Below are 19,983 nucleotides of genomic sequence, written 5' to 3'. Positions count from 1 at the left end.
AACAAAAAGTCTGGAAAGGAACCTTGCAGCACAGTGAGCAAACCTACATCCAAAACCTCAACCTTCAGTTGCAAATCATCCCAAAACTCACTAAAATTCAATGGTGTCATTTCAGCAACAGTTGAATTTGATTTTTTTTTAACCAGTAAACAATAATGACTTTAAGCAATAGTTTGTTTGATGGGTCTATTTGATTCAATATTGTTAATGACATGGGGTGAGTCTGCCAGATATATGCTTTATTTCAGAAAATGCCTGACAGATCGCATTCAAATTATAAATGTTAACTTGAACATGCAGCTGGCATCTGTGAAAGTCCCTTGCCATGAAAAATCAGCCTCAAAGTGCTGTTGCCTTTTTTTTCAACAAAAGCAAACACAATTTTTTTTTCAAAATGAACAGGCTTTATTCTTTGTGACCACAAAGTTTGTCTGTCACGGTGAAAACATTATAGTGTGCGACAGACTGATAGTCAGGCGTCAATTAGAAAAGAAAACAAATTAAATGATCAATGCTGATCCAGTTTAAACTCTGAAGTTATGTAAGTGGATGGTGCGGTATTATGCATTATAAAAACAACCTTGCAGATGTTACATGACACAAAAGGATCTCAGAATTTTCTGGATGTGGCATAACGGCAGCATTCAGTCTCCTCATTCACTGAGATTGACCTGTACCATTGTGCTGAACACACGAGTTGGTCATTCCATCATAAAGGATGGAAATATACAAAATTCAGAAGGCAAGTTGTTCTGATTATCTCTATTAGGTCTCTGACAGTGAATTGTGGCCAGTTACAGAATAACAGTGGTACAGCCTGCCCAAAGAAGAGGACCAACAGAGATTATTACTCTCCACAGGGAACTGAGAAAAAATTACATGTTTCACAAAAGAAAATCTAGATAAATATAGGTGCAACTAAGGAGAAGATTTCCTGAACACTACCTGTAGCCTTTTACAATGTAACTTGCTGACCATAACTTTGGATTGACATTTGTGTCTGGTTCTTCAAGAAAACTCCAAAATTTCAAATGAAATGTGTATAATATACATGTATTAGTCAACCAAGAGCTGTTCTTCTGGCCTCACTTCCAACCCTGCCCCTGAGAGTTTTCCAATGTGTTTTGCTAATTCCTGCAAATTCCGCTGTTGTGGTCTGCCTTGGTCTTGATCCTTTTGACAGGAAATAAGATGACACCTTACTAGGCCCTCACAGAATCATGAAAGTAAGCACCATATAATGTATGGACAGTGTGGCTGAATTCCCATCAGTCTTTGGTCTGTGACTCTTTCTTACTCAGTAACTCAAAGCCATAAAATAGGTACATAATATATAAAAACTCCAAAATATTTTTCTATTGATCTACCACAACACACCAGTACATACACACCAGGAGTGCACCGATTACAGTTCTCTCAAAATCAGCAGGCAGTAGACTGTAGAGTATTACACCAATGGCTTTAAAACCAAGTGAGTTTAGTTAATCAGTTTTCAGCAGATTTTCCAAACAAAAATTCACTCTTGGCTTTAAACATTAGCATGGTTTAATAGACAGTAACATTTTTACTGGTTATCTCTGTACAGACATTCATGGAGTAACCGTATTGTTTTACATGTTGTTGGTTTCGACATGTTTAGACCACAGCACTGTATAGCATAGTAACTCAAAAGACTTAAATCTTTGTTTTCTTCTTAAAAAAAAACCCTTTGTCTTTCTTAACTGTAGTAAGTAGTAAATGTTATTAGTGACTTGGTGATGACATTGCTTTCAAATTATTTTTTCGCAAATGTTCCAATTGTCAATTGTTTAACTTTTGGAATGTAATGGGAATTGATTAATTAATATCTCCATCTATATTATTAAAAAATTGACCAGTTTTCAACAAAACAAGCCTTACTCTAATTACTTACCATTCAGACTCCAAATTGCTGCATCAAAGAATGCCTTTCAAATTCACTACTGAGTGAGCCTGATCTGGCAGAGAAGTGACAAAAGAAGGTCAGGCACTTTTTTATAGGTAAAAGTAAAGGGGAATGCTCAATTTTGCCCACTCGTATACCTGTGCAGACTAATGTCATGTTCCTAAAGAAGTAACTGTATCATCAACAAGCCATTTGCAAACCTGGATCAGGTCTCTAAATGATGTGGTCAGCTAGAGATGAGTAGCATTGACTTGAGATAAAAAGGGAAAAAAAGACTGAAGTTAACCCTCTTAAATTTCTTCAAATTCTTTTCAGTTGATGCTAAGGATAATATTCACAGCAGCAATCAAAAACCTCAAAATGAATATCTTAGGGATGAAAAATTGAAATTATGCAGTAATTTATGAAATCAAATATTGAAACATTATTTAAGTTACAATAAGAGAGATCTTGCATTTATGAAACTTCTTATCAGCTCTCTCAAAAGTATCTCATATATAATCAGTTAGTTTGAAGTTGCATCATCGATGTTGTCTATAGAAATGTTGTAGTTATTTTACAACAGCACTGTGATGAAAAACAAGTTTATGCCATTTGTTTGTTGATGGTTATGTTGGTTAAGGAGGGCACGTGTTCTTCGAATAGTGCCATAGATTCATTTATATCCACATCAGCAGACAGAGGATGCATTTAATATCTCATTAAAATGACTGCATCTCTGAAAATGTCATACTCCCTCAATGCTGCACCAAAGTATTCATCAAGGCTAATTCAGTGAATTTTCCAAAAATAAAAATGGAATTAAAAATGGAAGAATTTATTAATAAGTTGGCTTTTAATGATGCTAGGTTTTAAAAAAATAACTGGGATACATTAGTAATGTACCACAAAAGAAATCCCTCAAAATGGGATTGCTGTGATTATTGAAAATTGCCAACATACCAACTTGTTGCTCTACCTTTATGTTACCAAATAAATGAGCTGTACCTTACCATGCCATCTGCTAAGCCATTTCTTTTCTTTCCTAATATACTCAATCAGAGCACCTACAGTCCAAAACCTGATGATTACTGGGTTCAATGTCAGCACTGGGTATTGATCAGTTTACACACATTTTGTAATCTTTGCACTCCCAATTACACACGTGAAACTTAAAAATAATGTGCTTTCCTTGCTGAGTGCATTCAGTTAAGGCAAAGGCATACATTTGTTTTTACCCTCTTTGAACAGAGATGTTATAGCAATATGTCTCAGTACAAATTATTCCTGTTTGTTTTTAACCCCAATACTGAAACAATATTTTGAATAGGGTTTGAAGACAGTCAGCACAAAGTGTCTATTTAGAAGGCCTTTCCCATTATATCCACCAGGCTGATGCCACACAGCTATGGCGCCAATAAATGTCCCAATTCGATAGGCCTGACATTGCTGGCAATGCTTGCAGATTTCTGTCCCTGCAAAGGTTTATTATTAATTTATTTTATAGACAGACACTGCTGCTTATCTGACATGTGGAGCCCACTCCTGCTTGTGAAAGGAACAGTTTGCCATTCGGGCAAGCACACACCTCAAAAACATTTTGTTGAGTGAATGATGAGGAAGTATATGAACCCATAGGTAGCCTGGGGAGTTTTATGTTTCTAGCTTCCAAATTGATCTGAAAGAGAGAGAAAAATGAATTATGAGATTTGTACAAAGACATGCATTCTGTCACCATTGAACAGTAAACGAGAATCTCGATCTCAGAACGTCTTCAAAATTTCTGATTAATATTAATGTAATTTTGTTTTCCACATTTATTCTATCCAAACAGATGTTGACATTTGTCTTGCTTTATCATGGTCTATAAAATTATAAAATTTATTAGCATATTGGCTGGCTGTTGAATCATCACGGATTTATATGGGAAGGTGGTGGTACAGTGGCAATGTCATTAAACATGTAGGTGTAAGTGAGGACTGCAGATGCTGGAGATTAGAGTCAAGATTAGAGTGGTGCTGGAAAAGCACATCAGGTCAGGCAGCATTCGAGGAGCAGGAAAATCGACATTTTGGGCAGGCGCCCTTCTGGTGGATGCTGCCTGACCTGCTGTGCTTTTCCAGCACCACTCTAATCTTGACTCATTAAATATGTAACATAGAGGACAAGGCTAATGATCTGGGATCATGTGTTCAATTCATAAACATAGAATTAAAAAATACACTCACGATGGCCATGAAACAATGTGAATAGCAAATTATTTTTCCCTAGGGTGGGTGAGTTCAAAACTAGGGGGCATATTCTTAAGGAGAGATGAGAAAGATTTAAAAGGGAGCTGAGACGCAACTTGTCTGGGAGCTGGGGAATGTGGATATGTATGTGTAATGAACTGCTAGAGGAAGTAATAAATATAAGTACAGTTACAACATTTAAAATTCATTTGGATAAGTACATGAATATGAAAGATTTAGAGAGACATTGGCCAAACACAGGCAAGTGGGTCCAGTTTAGTTTGGGAAACTTGGTCAGTGTGGACAAGTTGGACTGAAGGGTTTGTTTCCATGCTATATGACTCTATAATTGTTGACTGTCATAAAAAGCAAGCTGTTTCTTAAATGCCCTTTAGGGAGGAAAAACCCTGTGATTTTTAAATTATTCTGAAATGGTGGAGAAATCCATTTGGTTTTTATTTTTGTAGGTGACATGTTTGTGACATGTTAACAATTCAGTCAGGATATTGAGTGTTGATAGTAAGTCTGTCTGCTTGCTTCTAATATGGTTATGTTCAATTGGATTGGATTAGTATAGATGAGGCCACAAGACATTGGGTGGAATGCCATTTTGAGATGGTGAGGAAGATGGTATGCTGCCATCCTGTTTGGACCACAATTAAGCCACTTAATGTACAGCTCAGACTGTGGAAATCCCAAACCCTATACACGCTGGAGGCAGCGACTGCCACAGTGATCTCAACACATGCATACTTCAATGACACTGATAAAGCAAATCAAACCACCAATTTGATAGCCGCACTATTTCATAATGTTTTATTGAGGGCATCTTTATGTGCTGTGATTTGAATTTCACTAAGGATTACATTGAAACTACCACATCATTATTTTCACAAACTTGGTGCAACTGTTGGTTTAAGATGTGGGAGAAAGTTCTCTTAGCGTTTTTCCTTAAATTTCCAAACATCCATTAAGATAACATGCAGCCTGAAAACTAGATAAACATTGTCAAAATACTCAGATGGCATGGCGAATTCTTTTGTTAAAAATATTGCAATGACTTTTAAAACATCCTCCTTTCAAAAGAACTAAATGGACTAGAAAATTCTTCCTGTACACATCCTTGATTTTGCATTCATATAGAATATCATTTCAGAATTAAATGATTCAGATTTAATATATGAATGGCAAATATATCCTGATACACTCACCTCACCATCTTCAGATTCCAATTTCAATTCTGTTCGACAAGTAGCCTGCATATTACCTGCCTCTGCATAGATCTCAACTCCTTTTGGTGCCTCCAGTGTTAGTGAACGCGTGGGCGATTCTAGTCTAGGGCCACAAAATGTTGGAATTAGTTACAGTATTTGTCAATTTTACTTCAGCTGACAGTTACAGAAATGAATACATGTGAAGAACCTGACTTCTTTGGAATAAAGTAAATTCCTCTGTGGCGCTTCCTGTGAGTTTGAAGAAGTGATACTGATCTTATTGACAGATGATAAATGTATTTAATCAAACAGGCTAAGGATCGATCCTTTGAAGCAAATATTCAATGTAAATGAGATTTGTTTATTTATTTGTACTGTGTTTAGAGATTATGTTGATTAAAGAGACTCTGTTATCCTACCCTGGATGTTTAATCAAGTGTCTATAAACCATTGGGCAATAGAATGCATTATATCATTTCTGAATGAGCGAGAGTCAGGAGTTTCCTGCTCAGCTGAAAGAAGACTGTAATGACCAAAAAGAGGAGTCTGATATACTACCTTATTCTTTGCTGAAGATGTGGGCAATACGATACTCCAAAGGACCAACTACTGACTCTGCTGATTGTTGTCTAACCTGTTATCCACCAGAAATGGTTAAGTGAAATCATTCGTAAGGTCCACCTAACAGATACAAAGGAGTGTCTTTGCAAGGAACTAACCAGAGTTGCACAGCAAGTTCCAATTGATTTTGGTTCTGCTTTTGTTCTGGATTTGTTACCAATACTATGTGAGAAATTTTTAGTCGCTGTAATGTTAAGCCACAGCAAATTACTCTTAAGTCAAGCAGATGTCTCATAAGAACTCATCATGTATCTTAGATGCAATGTGACAATATTAAGTAATATATAATAAACCTGGAGTCTATCTTCAGGTTAAAATGTCTTGTCGCTATACTATCCCATATTGGTATCAGTAGCCCCAGACATCCAGGATGATATTTTACAACATAAGGTGGAGACAAGAATGAAGATTTGCTAAGTATAAGTGCTAGGTCATTTTACAATATAAATCAAAGTCCTATGATGTGTGTTAAACTTTGGAGCCGTTTTAAAACTCAGTAAGGCAGAATGGACACCACCCTGATCCAGAAGTCTAGAAGATAATAGTTTTTATTTTTGTAGGTTCAAGCAGTAGAATTATCCTGGATCCAGGCAGCAGGATGTCCTTAACCTGAGAACAGATCTTTCCTGACCCACCTTTTGACAAGAAACCAGAGAGTGGTTGAATCATCCAATGTGTGATACCTTGAATCCATTGTGGGTGGCCCTACGTTGTCTGATTTTTACCTCCAATGCACCACCCATACAAAATGAGACTTGGCTTGCAAAATAGCCCTAGCCTTCTAGCAGTAATATGACCATAAGACTATAAGACATAGGAGTGGAAGTAAGGCCATTCGGCCCATCGAGTCCCATAGAGGCAGGGACTGGACATCATGCTTATCCAGCTAGCCACCTGAACCACATGGAGGCAAATCTACCTTAATACTGAAAACTAAGGCTTCAAGAAATCTACAAAATTTCAAAAGACACACATTACAGTACTCAAAATCATAGCTGGCAGTACCACATACTATACAAATCTATTCAGTGAGCTTTGCGACTACAAACAACAGTTTCCAAATCTTGATGTCTTGAAGCTAGCACAGTAGTTAATTAAATTGTAATAAGTTTGAGAATTTGAATTTAGTCTCTGTTATGATTCGATTCCCTACAGTGTGGAAACAGGCCCTTCGGCCCACCAAGTCCATATCGACCCTCCGAAGATTAACCCAACCAGACCTATTTCTCTCTGATTAATGCACCTAACACTATGGACAATTTAACATGGCCAATTGACCTGACTTGTATATCTTTGGACTGTGGGAGAAAACTGGAGCAAACCCACACAGACACGGGGAGAATGTGCAAACTCCACACAGACAGTCGCCTGAGGCAGGAATTGAACCTGGGATCCTAGAGCTGTGAGGCAGCAGTGTTAACCACTGAACCACCATGCTACCCCAAAACCTTTATCAAGTTCCCTCTTAGCCCTCTCCCTAAGGAGAACAGTCCCAACTTCTTCAATTTATTCACATACCTATTGTTCTTCATCCATCGAACCATTCTGGTAAACTACTTCTGCACCCCTGCCATGCATTCACATCCTTCCCAGAACGTGATGCCAAGTACGATATACAATACTCCAGCTAAGGTCCACGAATTCAACATAATCTCTTTGATCTTGTATTCTATTAATAAAGCTGAGGATACTGCATACCTCACTTATTTCTCTATCCACTGGTTCTGCCATTTTCAATGATCTGATTAGATTAGATTAGATTAGATTCCCTACAGTGTGGAAACAGGCCTTTTGACCCAGCAAGTCCACACCAACCCTTCAAAGAGTAACCCACCCAGACTCATTTACCTTTGGCTAATGCACCTAACACTATGGGCAATTTAGCATGGCCAGCTCACCTGACCTGCACATCTTTAGATTGTGAGAGGAAACCGGACCACCTGGAGGAAACCCACACAGACAGTTACCTGGGACCCCGGAGCTGTAAGGCAGCAGTGCTAACCATTCTGTGCAGATATGCACCTTGGTCCCTCTGCTCCTGCACCCACTTTGGAATTGTATCCCATATTTTACATTGACTTTCAATGGTCTTCCTATCAAAATGCACCATTTCATACTTCTCTGTATTAGATCAGATTAGATTCCCTACAGTATAGAAACAGACCCTTTGGCCAGAAGTCCAAACCGATCCTCCGAAGAGTAACCCATCCAGACCCATTCTCCTACCCTACATCTGCCTCTGACTATCACATCTAACATTATGGGTAATTTAGTATGGTCAATCCACCTAACATGCACATCTTTGGATTGTGGGAGAAAACCGGAGCACCCTGAGGGAATCCACACAGACACGGGGAGAATGTGCAAACTCCACACAGACAGTCGCCTGAGATGGGACTCAAACCCAGGTCTCTGGCGCTGTGAGGCAGCAGTGCTAACCAGTGAACCACCGTGCTGCTCCTAAACTCATTCAAACTTATCTCCCACCAATCCGCCCAATCTATTTTGTCTATGTCTTTTCAGGGTTCTGCACTGGCCCCGTTTTCTTCTAATTTAATATGGTTAACTTAACTGAAATATAAGTACCATCAGCTGCAGATTTGTTTTACCAATAAAAACAGTCATTTATTACACAAAATTAAATATAAGAAAACTAAACCATGTAATCTAAATAGAATAACTTAAAAGGTTTCAAAACACATGGCAAAACAAAATCCCATCTATTCCAAATGGTTATACACTGGGAGGTAACAATCTTTAATCCAATTCCACACTTTGCACAAGAGCTTTATTTCAGTTAACACTCTGCACATACCCCACTGATTACTAGCTCCCAACACATATAATTTATTTATATCCAATTAGCCTTTACTTAATGTATCCATTATCGGTACCCTCAGTCTACTAGGTCTCAGGCATTATTTTTAGTCCCTATTAGATGCTAATCCCCAATACCATCACCTTATAGTTAATCAAAATCAAAAGAAATTTCTCTTCCTTCACTTTATTGTTTCTTCACAGTTCCTGTCCTGTGTGGTATGAAGTCAATTTCCTGGAATACTCAAACAACTGAACACTTAGATTCTCTCAGTCTTTTAATAATCTGCAGAATTCTAAACAAATCCTCCTGATCGTGAAGTTTCACACACTAGACTCTTGAATTGAGGTAACATATTCACTTGCCTGCTCTGAACAATCGCCTTTTCTAAGAGATATTATACTTGGTTCAGACCACAGTCAGGTCTCCTTTGAAATTAAACCGAACTTTTTGAATTAATTTTTAAAATAAAGTTGTGCATCCTAGATTCTCGTAAAGTTAATTATTAATGCTTTCTTCTGGTTGCAAGCCCTCCCACAAAAGTAAACCAACATCCAGAGCTTGAAATCAAGTGGTTTAAAAAATATTATTAATACATGTAAATCTCCCATATCATTTTTTTTAAAGTAAAGGACTGTAAATTAAAACCTGACACTTACATGTAGCCATGAAACTGTACGACAGGCATAAAAGGTTCAGGAAGGAAGCCTGTCATAATTACCTAGTATGGCCTACACCATGACCATAGCCACAATAACATGGTTAACTCTGAGTTGCCCTCAGAAGAGGTTCTGCAAGCCTTGGTTCTGAGCCATTAAGCTGATACAATGCGTTATCATGGCAAATGAAGAATTGGAACAAATAGAGACACCTACATGTGAGAAATAGTGAACAACATTCTGCTTTTCTACATCTAAATCGAATATGCCATTTTATAAAATAGACATCCATGTGAGTGTAGGAACTTTAGATGAGATAACACTAAAAATAAGTGGTCTAAGATAAACTTTCCTTTGCTTTTAAGATAGTAACCATCTTCTCATTTCAAGCCCTTTGAAAATCTTTCAAGAGTTGGCTGTGATGCCTTAGCTATTTAGTTTTCAGAAGTGTTGAGAAACCATGGATTGCTCAAGTTCTTGGTCAAAGTGAGCACTAATACAAATACCAATTATTGTTGTTCAATCGCCCTTAAACATCATGCATTATTTATTTAGAACAAAATACAACTTTTTTTGCACTTGGATTGTTCCCACTTATTGATCCTCCCTGAATGTGTCTAAAATAGAGAACATGTTTCTCAGTGATGTTGGCTGAAACACTCGCTATTACTGCCTATAAAATATTTCAACTTCAGCACTTGGCTGCTATCCAGGGGGTTGCACATTCCAGTCCCAGGGCTGCCAATATCACAAACTCAAGTCTCTCAATTGTATAAAGTTTCCAGTGCTTAGGTAAACTGGCATTTGTTTGCTTGTTATTTATGATTTAAACTCCCTGTTAATCAACAGTATAGAATGCTCATCAACATATAGGCATGGAAACCAGCCTAGTTGTAAATGAAACACATCAAAAACCATCCCCTTAATGAATTATGTTTCTTTTCCTTTCTAAATTTAGCCTTATGGCAAATATTTAACTGATTACATCAAGCAAGTTTTGAGAAGATTTTTAGCTCAGGTTGAGTTTCTGGATGTCGTTTTGCTCGCTGAGCTGGAAGGTTCATTCCAGACATTTCGTCACCCTACTAGGTAACATCTTCAGTGGGCCTCCAGGGGAAGCACTGCTGATGATTTCTGCCTTCTATTTATATGTTTGGGTTTCTTTGTGTTGGTGATGTCATTTCCTGTGGTGATGTCATTTCCTGTTCTTTTCCTCAGGGGATGGTAGATGGTGTGTAACTCAATGTGTTTTTGATAGAGTTCCAGTTTGATTGTACCAAATTTCCAAAGAATATAGAATAATATGATGACATGAGGTTCAGCATTTTAACACAGCAAGGATCTGAAATGCAATGCTCAAGCATGTAGTGGAGGCAAATTCAATCGAGGCTTTTGAGAACTGGGTAACTATCCGAAAGGAAAGATTTCAGGCTCTCTTGGTGGGAGCTGGTATGGACAGAATCAACTGCAGTGACTTCTTCCAAACTGTCATTTTGCTATGGTTTTAAAAGAAAACTAAGCTTGAGGATTGGCAAGATTTGAAATTCAGCAAAGGATGTCCAAGTAGTTGAAAAAGAATTAAAATATAAACTATGAGCATAAATTAGCAAGTGACATTAAGGAGCTTGTAAACATCTCTACAGAGATGCAAAAAAAGAGATTAGCAAAAGTCAACTTTAGAAGTAGAGAAACGAGAAAGTACGAGAAATAAAGAGTTGACATTAAACAAATACATTGTAATTGTCTTTGTAGAAGGCTTAAAAAGTTTGCAGATAGAAGGCTTTGTAGAAGGCTTAAAAACTCAGCAAAGGTCGAGTCATAATGGAAAAGTAATAGAAATTACTGTCAGTAAAACAATTTTACTGGAGAAGTGAAAGCTAAAAGCTAAGTTTAAGAAGTCCCCAGACCTAATCACTTTAGTCATTGGGATTTAAGCAAGGTGGTACAGAATCAGGGATATATTGGTATGAATCTTTCAGAATTCCCTAAATCCTGTAATAATCAACATGGATAACAAAGTAGCAAACGTGATGTTACTCTTCAGAAATAAGGATAAAAGAGGAAATTATGTGCCAGTTAGCCTAACTTCAGTATTAAAGCAAATACTTGAATACATAAAATTCATACTGGGGTGTTATAAAAGGACACTTGGAAAATCCTGAGCTGAATCAGCAAGGAATTACAAAAAGGAAATCACATTGGACAAGTCCATTAGAGTTTTTTGAGATTGTCACCAGCAGGATAGATAGGGAAAAACTAGTGGATGTATTGTACTTCAATTTTCAAAATCTGTTTGAGTGGACATAAAAGGTTGATATGAAAGATCAGAGTTATCAAAAATAGGGCAAGTATGTTATGATGGAACAATTCATTTCTGTATTGGTAGTCTGTAAGCAGTGGAGCGTTATCGGGATCAGTGCTGCATTCCAAGCTACTTATAATTTATGTCAACAGATGAGGAAACTGACTATAATGTATCCATGAGAAAATAACTGCATATGTTGGATATCTGAATCAAAACCAGAAAATACTCAACAGGGTTTAACAGGTCTAACAGAATATGTGATAAGAGAATCAATTAATGTTTAAGTTTGATGACACTTCACCCGCACTCCTGTATCTACGTTTGTTCCTGAAACAAAATCAAAATGGCTCTTTCACTATGAAAAGGATGTAAAGAGACAAGAAGGTGTCAGATGGAAAATAATATAGAGAATTGTGAGTTAATCATATTTGCAAAAGATGTTTTTTGTTATTGATGAGAGAAAATGGATAATATTGCCCACAAATCATAGAAGATTAACATGCAGATAAAGCAGGCAATTAGGAAAGTTTACAATATGTGACCTGATACTTCAAGAAGATTCTGATTATGAACTATTGCAACCCCTATGCCAAGGCTGACTCCTTCTATTGAAATGAATTAGCGTTGACTTTTCATGTAATAGTTGCTTTTCATTTTGAATGCCAAGCAAGATGTCACAGGAAGCATGACTGCCATTACCACATGTCTGATCTAAGCTCAAGGTTTATTTCAAAAACTTCTGAATTTGCAATAATAACTTGCATGTTCAAGCTTTAAAAGCAATTTGAATGGAGGAGGTATTAATAATTCAATAATTAATTAGAGGACAGGGTAGCAGAATTGCTGTGCTATCCGAAAGCAGAAATTGATGAGCAGTTAATCATATTAAATTGTAGTCCTTGTTATATCCCTGCATCCAAAGCTTTTCTATGAAATTAACTATTGCAGATTCCATGTGTACCATACAGTGGCAGGCCATTAGGCTTAATGCATCTGAAGTGAAGAGAAATTCAAGCCTCTCATACTTCAGAACTGAATATCAAGAACAAAATACAGATGGATGTAATAATGTCCATTTAATACTACCATCCAAGATGGATTACTTTTCTTGGTATCTCTCAAACAGATTGCTTTCTCAATACTCAGTGGGCAATTTCTGATGATGGATAAAATACGTTTTTATGTAATTCACTCATGTCATGTTTCAAGTATTAACTGAAGACTGATAACATTGGCACATTGCAGATGAAGGAAACTAGAAGCACGATTCAAGTTGAGAGCTGTCACATGTGCTGTTCATGGATAGTTGCACATCATTGTCAAAGGTGAATCTCTTTACCCAGTTCCTTTTCTAATCTCATTCATTTCATTGGGGCGAATGATGTGACAATAATTGAAACAGTAATATGTCTCGGTATCTATAATATTCCACCCTAATCTATTAAGAGAAATGGTATTTCACATTGATAACATGAGCACAGCTACTGTGCATTGAAGCATGGGAAGACTTTAATTTAACCTGTGCAAAATACATTACAAAAGATGTGGCTTTCACCTGAGTCACGTGAGATTTGAACAGTCTGTCAGCTGTCATATAACTCATGTGGAATCTGTAGCATTTACGTTAGCGAATATCGCTCCGTGTGTGGTAATATAATGGAAAAGGTTCAGTTTAGTGTGATTGAGTGCTTGCCGATTGCTACATCAAAACAAATGAAGCAAATTTTACAGCCCAGTTGGGGAGGGAAGAAAGATTGAAATTCATCGTCTCCTCGAGCATTTGTCAGTTTGAAATTGCGCCATCTGAGCGTTGAAACAAAAAGCTCTGAGACAGAACTAAAGAGAGCTATTTATTTTACAGCACGTATGCTATAGTTTGCACTCAATGACTTTGCAGTTGGCTGAAATCCAAAATAATTGACACATGCTAAAAATCACCTTTCTTGAATTCAGTTAATAATAATCATAATTATAGCTTTAAACATTGTTGTGATAAGCATTACACATTTTTTAAAAGAAATCCCCTGTGATTAAATGTTAGATCATAAATATAAATCCTAAAATGTTTAAATAATGCTAGATTACTTTGAGAGAAAACAAATCAAATAATAACAATGTGTTTAGATAAGGATTAAATTGTTGACCTACCAAGACGATCCTCCGAGACCGGTATGGAAAAGAGCAATTGTAGTTGTAAGTCTTGAATAATCAGTTTTTGATTAATATTTACACCTTGCTATGTAGCTACACATCACAACCAGGAACACAATCCCCGGGGGTGGAAGGAATTAGTCTAAGTGAATAAGCAGACATGTACCTAATTTCTCAGAAGAAATCAGAAATCCTCTCCTCAGATGCGAACGAGAATAAAAGGAGGAGAGGAGAACTGGAATTCCACTTCTCATTTTTCACACATACTTCCAGAATTCCCTCGAATTCTGTTAAAGCCTTCTGAGTTTGAACTAAACTAATTAAATAAAAAAGGTAAAGTCACCATGGTCCCACTCTCTCATTCAAGAGACTATTGGTTGTGCCTTAACCTGAGGGTCACTACACCTCAGGCAAAGGATGAGATTGAGACAGTGGAACTTTCATGGTGACCTCAGCCCCGAGCATGGGAAATCAACCCATGCTATTGTTGTCACTGTGCATCATAAACTAACCCTCCATTCAATTGAGCTAGCCAACTCTAGATGGTCTACAAAGTCAATGGCACATATGGCAAATGCATGAGATGTATGGGATGAAGGACATGGAGTTTGGGTATCTGGCATACATGAAACCAATGACTCCAAGAACATTTTTTTTGAGTCCAAGAAGGGCACGAAATAAATAGTGCCCAATGAAAACATCAAACCATTTCCTAGGTTTCTTTTAGATTCATGTGAATTTTTCCAGTATGATACTAATGACAAATGGGTTCACAGATACAAAGTGCAAGCTTTAGCGCAGGAAATGAGTTGGTAACAGCACGGGAAAGTCCAGCCATTATGGCCTGTTCCTTTTGGCCCTCTTAAAAGTTTCATAATGTAAATCCTCAAAATCTTGCCATTTCCCTATCAACCACTGGTTAGACTGCTTACTGAGGTTAGTATGCATGGCACATCTTCTGTCAATTTGTGAATTAAAATACAATTAGTTCAAACAAATTCATGAAAGCATTTGAACAGGCTCTTGCCTGTTCTAGAGAAAGGGACTGTTACCAGTCCCCACATCCTCCACATTTGAGAGGCCTTAGTGGGACCCACAAAGGGCTTACAAAGATGTGTTTCAAGCAGGCAGTTGAAGCAGACTGCCCACTTGGTACCAGCAGTTTGCCACACAAATGTTGGAGCCTGAACCTCAAAATTGTTGTGCCTGCTCACAGCTGCAAAGGGCACAAAAACATTCGAACCCATTGGTATGCATTTGAAACATTTGTCTATCCTCCAGCTGCCAAAGTTGTCTCTGCAAGATATTGTTGACCTCATCCAGTTGGATGATTGTCAATAGGAAAATGGCATGTATGTATTTGAATTTTCACTGGTTAGAGACCAGCAACTGTCCAACAAGCAGCCAAACCCAGCATGCAATGCTTTATTATATTAAACTCTTCGAATGGCTGTGACAGATGTATGCTTTTTGTTGCTGCCTGTTCAAGTTTTCAGGTTTCCTCATCAGCTGTAGATTTTATTAGTGCCAACCAGCTTAACTTTCCAATGTACTGTGCGAGTTTATCTCTCCTCCTCTGCTACGTTTAAGCTGTCAGTGGGTTCATTCATTTTTTTCTAACAATTAGATTTATATTAAGTCCCATGTGTTTTATTTTTTAATTTCAAAAGAATTCGATATGCTATTTATTCCAGATTCCTCCAAACTGACAGGAGATAAAACTGAAGAAGGCCTTTCTTTCTTAAAACAAATCCAGGCGAATTATACAATTCTTTAGTGTCCTCTACTAGGAGAACAGTGACAGGGTAATACCACAGGGACAATTAGCATAGAAAACATGCTCTTTTGCAACAATTAATAACATTATCTATTTGAGATTGGTAAATGATATGCTTTAGGTGAATCTCCATTACCATTACAGAATAAACATCAATGGAAAATATTTCCTAAAATTACCTTTCTCAGAAAGGTCAGCACTCTCATTGTAGTTATGTATTTGCCATTGTTTAAGATACTTATCTTGGAACAAAGTATGTGAGTCTCAAATGTCCAATGGAACCCAGTCATATTGTGATCTTGTTTTCCCAGATGATTTTTCCCAGTGAGGTTACAAACTAACTCCACCTAACTGCACAATAACAGGTCAAAAATAAATTTACAGCTAATTGCTTACACAATATATTGTTCAATGAACAAAGAACATGGAAAATTTACAGCCTAGGAACAGGCCCTTTGGCCCTCCAAGCCTGTGCCGATCCAAATCCACTGTCAAAACCTGTCACCCACTTCCGAAAGATCCGTATCCCTCTGCTCCCCACCTACTCATGCATCTGTCCAGACGCATCTTAAATGAATCTACAGTGCCTGCCTCTATTACCTCTGCTGGAAATGCATTCCAGGCACTTACTGCCCTCTGTGTAAAGTAATTTCTGCGTGTATCATCCTTAAACTTTTCTCCTCTCACCTTGAACACATGACCTCTCGTTATTGAATCCCTCACCCTGGGAAAAAGTTTATCACTATCCACCCTGTTTATAACTTTCATGATTTTGTAGACCTCAATCAGGTCCCCCCTCAACCTCCTTTTTTCTAATGAAAACAATCTTAACCTACTCAACCTATCATCATAGCTAGCACCTTCCATACCAGGCAACATCCTTGTAAACCTTCTCTGCACCCTCTCCAAAGCATCCACATCCTTTTGGTAATGTGGTGACCAGAAAGCCAAACCAAAGTCTTGTACAATTTTAACATGACCTGCTAGCTCTTATACTCAATACCCCGTCCGATGAAGGCAAGCATGTCATATGCCATCTTGACCACTCTATCCACCCGTGCAGCCACATTCAGGGTACAATGGACCTGAACTCCCAGATCTGTCTGCTCATCAACTTTTACCAAGGCTCTTCTGTTTACAGTATAGTTTGCTCGAGAATTAGACCTTCTAAAATGCATCACCTCACATTTGCTCGGATTGAACTCCATCTGCCACTTCTCTACCCAACTCTCCAGTCTGTCTATATTCTCCTGTATTCTTTGATAGTTCCTTACGTTTTCTGCTACTCGACCAATCTTCGTGTCACCTGCAAACTTACTGATCCGACCACCAATGCCCTCTCCCAGACCATTTATGTATATCACAAGCAACAGTGTCCCCAGCACTGATCCCTGCAGAACACCACTGGTCACCTTTCTCCATTCAAGAAACACTCTTCAATTACTACTCTCTGTCTCCTATTGCTCAACCAGTTCATTATCCACCCAGCTAGAACAACCTGCACACCATGTGACTTCAGTTTCTCCATTAGTTTACCATGGGGAACCTTATCAAATGTCTTACTAAACTCTATGTATATGACATCTACAGACCTTCCTTCATCTATCAACTTGGTCACTTCCTCAAAAAACTCTATTAAGTTGGTAAGGCACGATTTCCCCGCAATACATCACGTTGTCTATCACTAATATGCCCATGCTTTTCCAAACATAAAAAATTCTATCCCTCAATATCTTCTCCAGCAACTATCCCACCACTGATGTCAGGCCCACTGGTCTGTAGTTACCTGGAATATCCCTACTACCCTTCTTGTACAGGGGGAACAACATTAGCAACTTTCCACTCCTCTGGCACTTTGCCTATGTTTAAGGATGCGACAAAGATATTTGTCAGGGCCCCAGCTATTTCATCTCTTGTCTCCCTCAGCAACCTGGGATAGAACTCGTCCAGTCCTGTGGACTTTTCCACCTTAATATACTTTAGCCTACCCAACACATCCTCCCTCCTTACGTTAACGTGATCCAAAGTAAAAAAACTTCGATCTCTAATCTCAACATTCATCATGTCCCTCTCCTCAGTGAACACTGATGCAAAGTAATCATTGAGAATCTCACCCATTTTCTCAGGTTTGACACACAACCTTCCTTCCTTATCTTTTAGTGGCCCAACCCTTTCTCTCGTCACACTCTTACTTCTCATATATAAATAAAAGACATTGGGATTCTCCTTAATTCTGCTTGCTAAAGTTATTTCATGACCCCTTTTAGTCCGCTTGATTCCTCATTTAAGATTGGTCCTATTCTCCCGCTATTCCTCCAAGGCCCGTTCTGTTCTTAGCTGCCTGGACCTTAGTTATGCTTCCTTTTTCCTCTTGCCTAGTCGCACGATTTCTCCAATCATCCACAGTTCACAAAACTTGCCTTTCCCATCCCTTGTTTTCAAAGGGACATGCCTATCTTGCACAATCTTCAATCTTTCTTTGAAAGCGTCCCACATATCAAATGTGGACTTCCCTTCAAATAGCTGCACCGTATACATATTTCCCAGCTCCTGCCAAATTTTGATATAATTGGCCTTGGTCCAGTTTAGTACTCTTCCCTTAGGACCACTCTGAGCTTTGTCTACAAGTATTCAAAAACTTATAGAATTGTGGCCACTACTACCAAAGAAACCCTGCCACTTCTACCACCTGGCCTGGTTCATTTCCTAACACCAGGTCCAATATGGCCCTTCACTAGTTGGACTATTGACATACTGCTTTCAAAAACTATCCTGGATGCTTCTTACAAATTCTGCCCCACCCAGACCTCTGACACTAAGTGCATCCCAGTCAATGTTGAGAAAATTAAAATCTCCCACCATCTGCCTCTACATCTTCCCATAATCTGTTTACCTACTTTTTCTTCTACCTCACGCTCACTGTTGAGAGACCTGTAGTACAGCCCCAACAATGTAACTGCATCCTTCTTATTTCTCAGCTCTACTCATAATGCTTCACTGCTTAGCCCCTCAATATTGTCCTCCTTTAGCACAGCCATAATATTATCCCTGATCAGCAATGCAACTTGTTCCGCCCCCCCCCCCCCCTCACTTTTACTTCCCTCCCCATCCTGTCTGAAGCATCTATATCCTGGAACATTTTAGAAACTACGATGTTCGAGAAAACGACCGTGAAATCATTATTCAAACTCAGCTTCCAGACTTTTGCCAATTTTATTTGCAAATTTAATGTGAAGATTAAATTACTCCACAATTATAATGTACCAATGGTTTCTTGCTTAATGCTCTGTGCCATGACATCATCTGCATTAGGCATCCCATAAACTACTAGGAGAAAGTGAGGACTGCAGATGCTGGAGATCAGAGCTGAAAATGTGTTGCTGGAAAAGTGCAGCAGGTCAGACAGCATCCAAGGAACAGGAGAATCGACATTTCGGGCATGAGCCCTTCTTCAGGAAGAAGGGCTCATGCCCAAAACATCGATTCTCCTGCTCCTTGGATGCTGCCTGACCTGCTGCGCTTTTCCAGCAACACATTTTCAGATCCCATAAACTACTCCAACCAGTGCTTTCCGATCCATGCTATTCCCAATTCCTTGCTTCCTGATGTTTTGTGCCAAGGCCACTTCCTACTGGTGTCCTTATACAGTTCTTTATTAACATATATACTTCTGTTGTTCCATTCTGTCTATCCTTCTGAAATGTTGTATATCACAGAATATTTATTTCTGAACCTTAGTCACCTTGCAACCATGGGTAGAATTTAACTTGCCTGCAGAGGAAATTTGGAAGGTTTGAAGTCCTGTTTTCTCAGAGAGATAGAGGGGGTTGGCGGGATATGGGCCAAGTGCAGGCAGGTGGGACTAGTTTGGTTTGGGATTATGGTCATCGTGAACAGGTTGGACTGAAGGGTTTGTTTCCATGCTGCATGACTCAACTCTGTGAATAGGGAGGAGACCCTGTTACCTTTTGGGTTCCCTGCCACGGAAACAAGAATTTAGACTGACCACTCTATCCAGAAAACAACTGAGACTTTGTAAGGGCCACTTAATAGTTTCATCCCAACGCTGCGTGCGCTCAACCAAGTAAAATGCATTAGGAGTTATGAATTCAGATTTTCAATAAGAAAGATAAAAAAAGAAAAGTGGCTTGTGACAGGAAGAGGTCGTGGAGTTACCAATTACCATCACAGAGACCAATGAATTCATAGGCACAGACACAAAGTGCTACATCAGGCTTTATATGGTGATGTTTGACTGAGAAGGATCATGGAGACAAGTACTTCATTAGCAGCATTTCTTATAC

General features: G+C 38.4%; 1 protein-coding gene across 1 annotated transcript in view; it reads right to left on the bottom strand.

Moving 5' to 3' along the window:
* Positions 1–404: 404 nt before the first annotated feature.
* sgcd (sarcoglycan, delta (dystrophin-associated glycoprotein)) overlaps positions 405–19,983 on the bottom strand; it is a 196,252-nt gene continuing 176,673 nt past the window's right edge. The window contains exons 7-8 of the mRNA XM_060837326.1: positions 5,346–5,469; positions 405–3,581 (exon numbers count right to left, since the gene is read on the bottom strand). Of these exons, the coding sequence (XP_060693309.1) occupies positions 3,405–3,581; positions 5,346–5,469 (301 nt within the window). The 3' untranslated portion in view covers positions 405–3,404. The remainder of the gene's footprint in view (positions 3,582–5,345; positions 5,470–19,983) is intronic.

Source organism: Hemiscyllium ocellatum, chromosome 16 (assembly GCF_020745735.1).
Source record: "Hemiscyllium ocellatum isolate sHemOce1 chromosome 16, sHemOce1.pat.X.cur, whole genome shotgun sequence".
Classification (NCBI taxonomy): domain Eukaryota; kingdom Metazoa; phylum Chordata; class Chondrichthyes; order Orectolobiformes; family Hemiscylliidae; genus Hemiscyllium; species Hemiscyllium ocellatum.
This window is presented reverse-complemented; position numbering and strand designations above follow the sequence as displayed.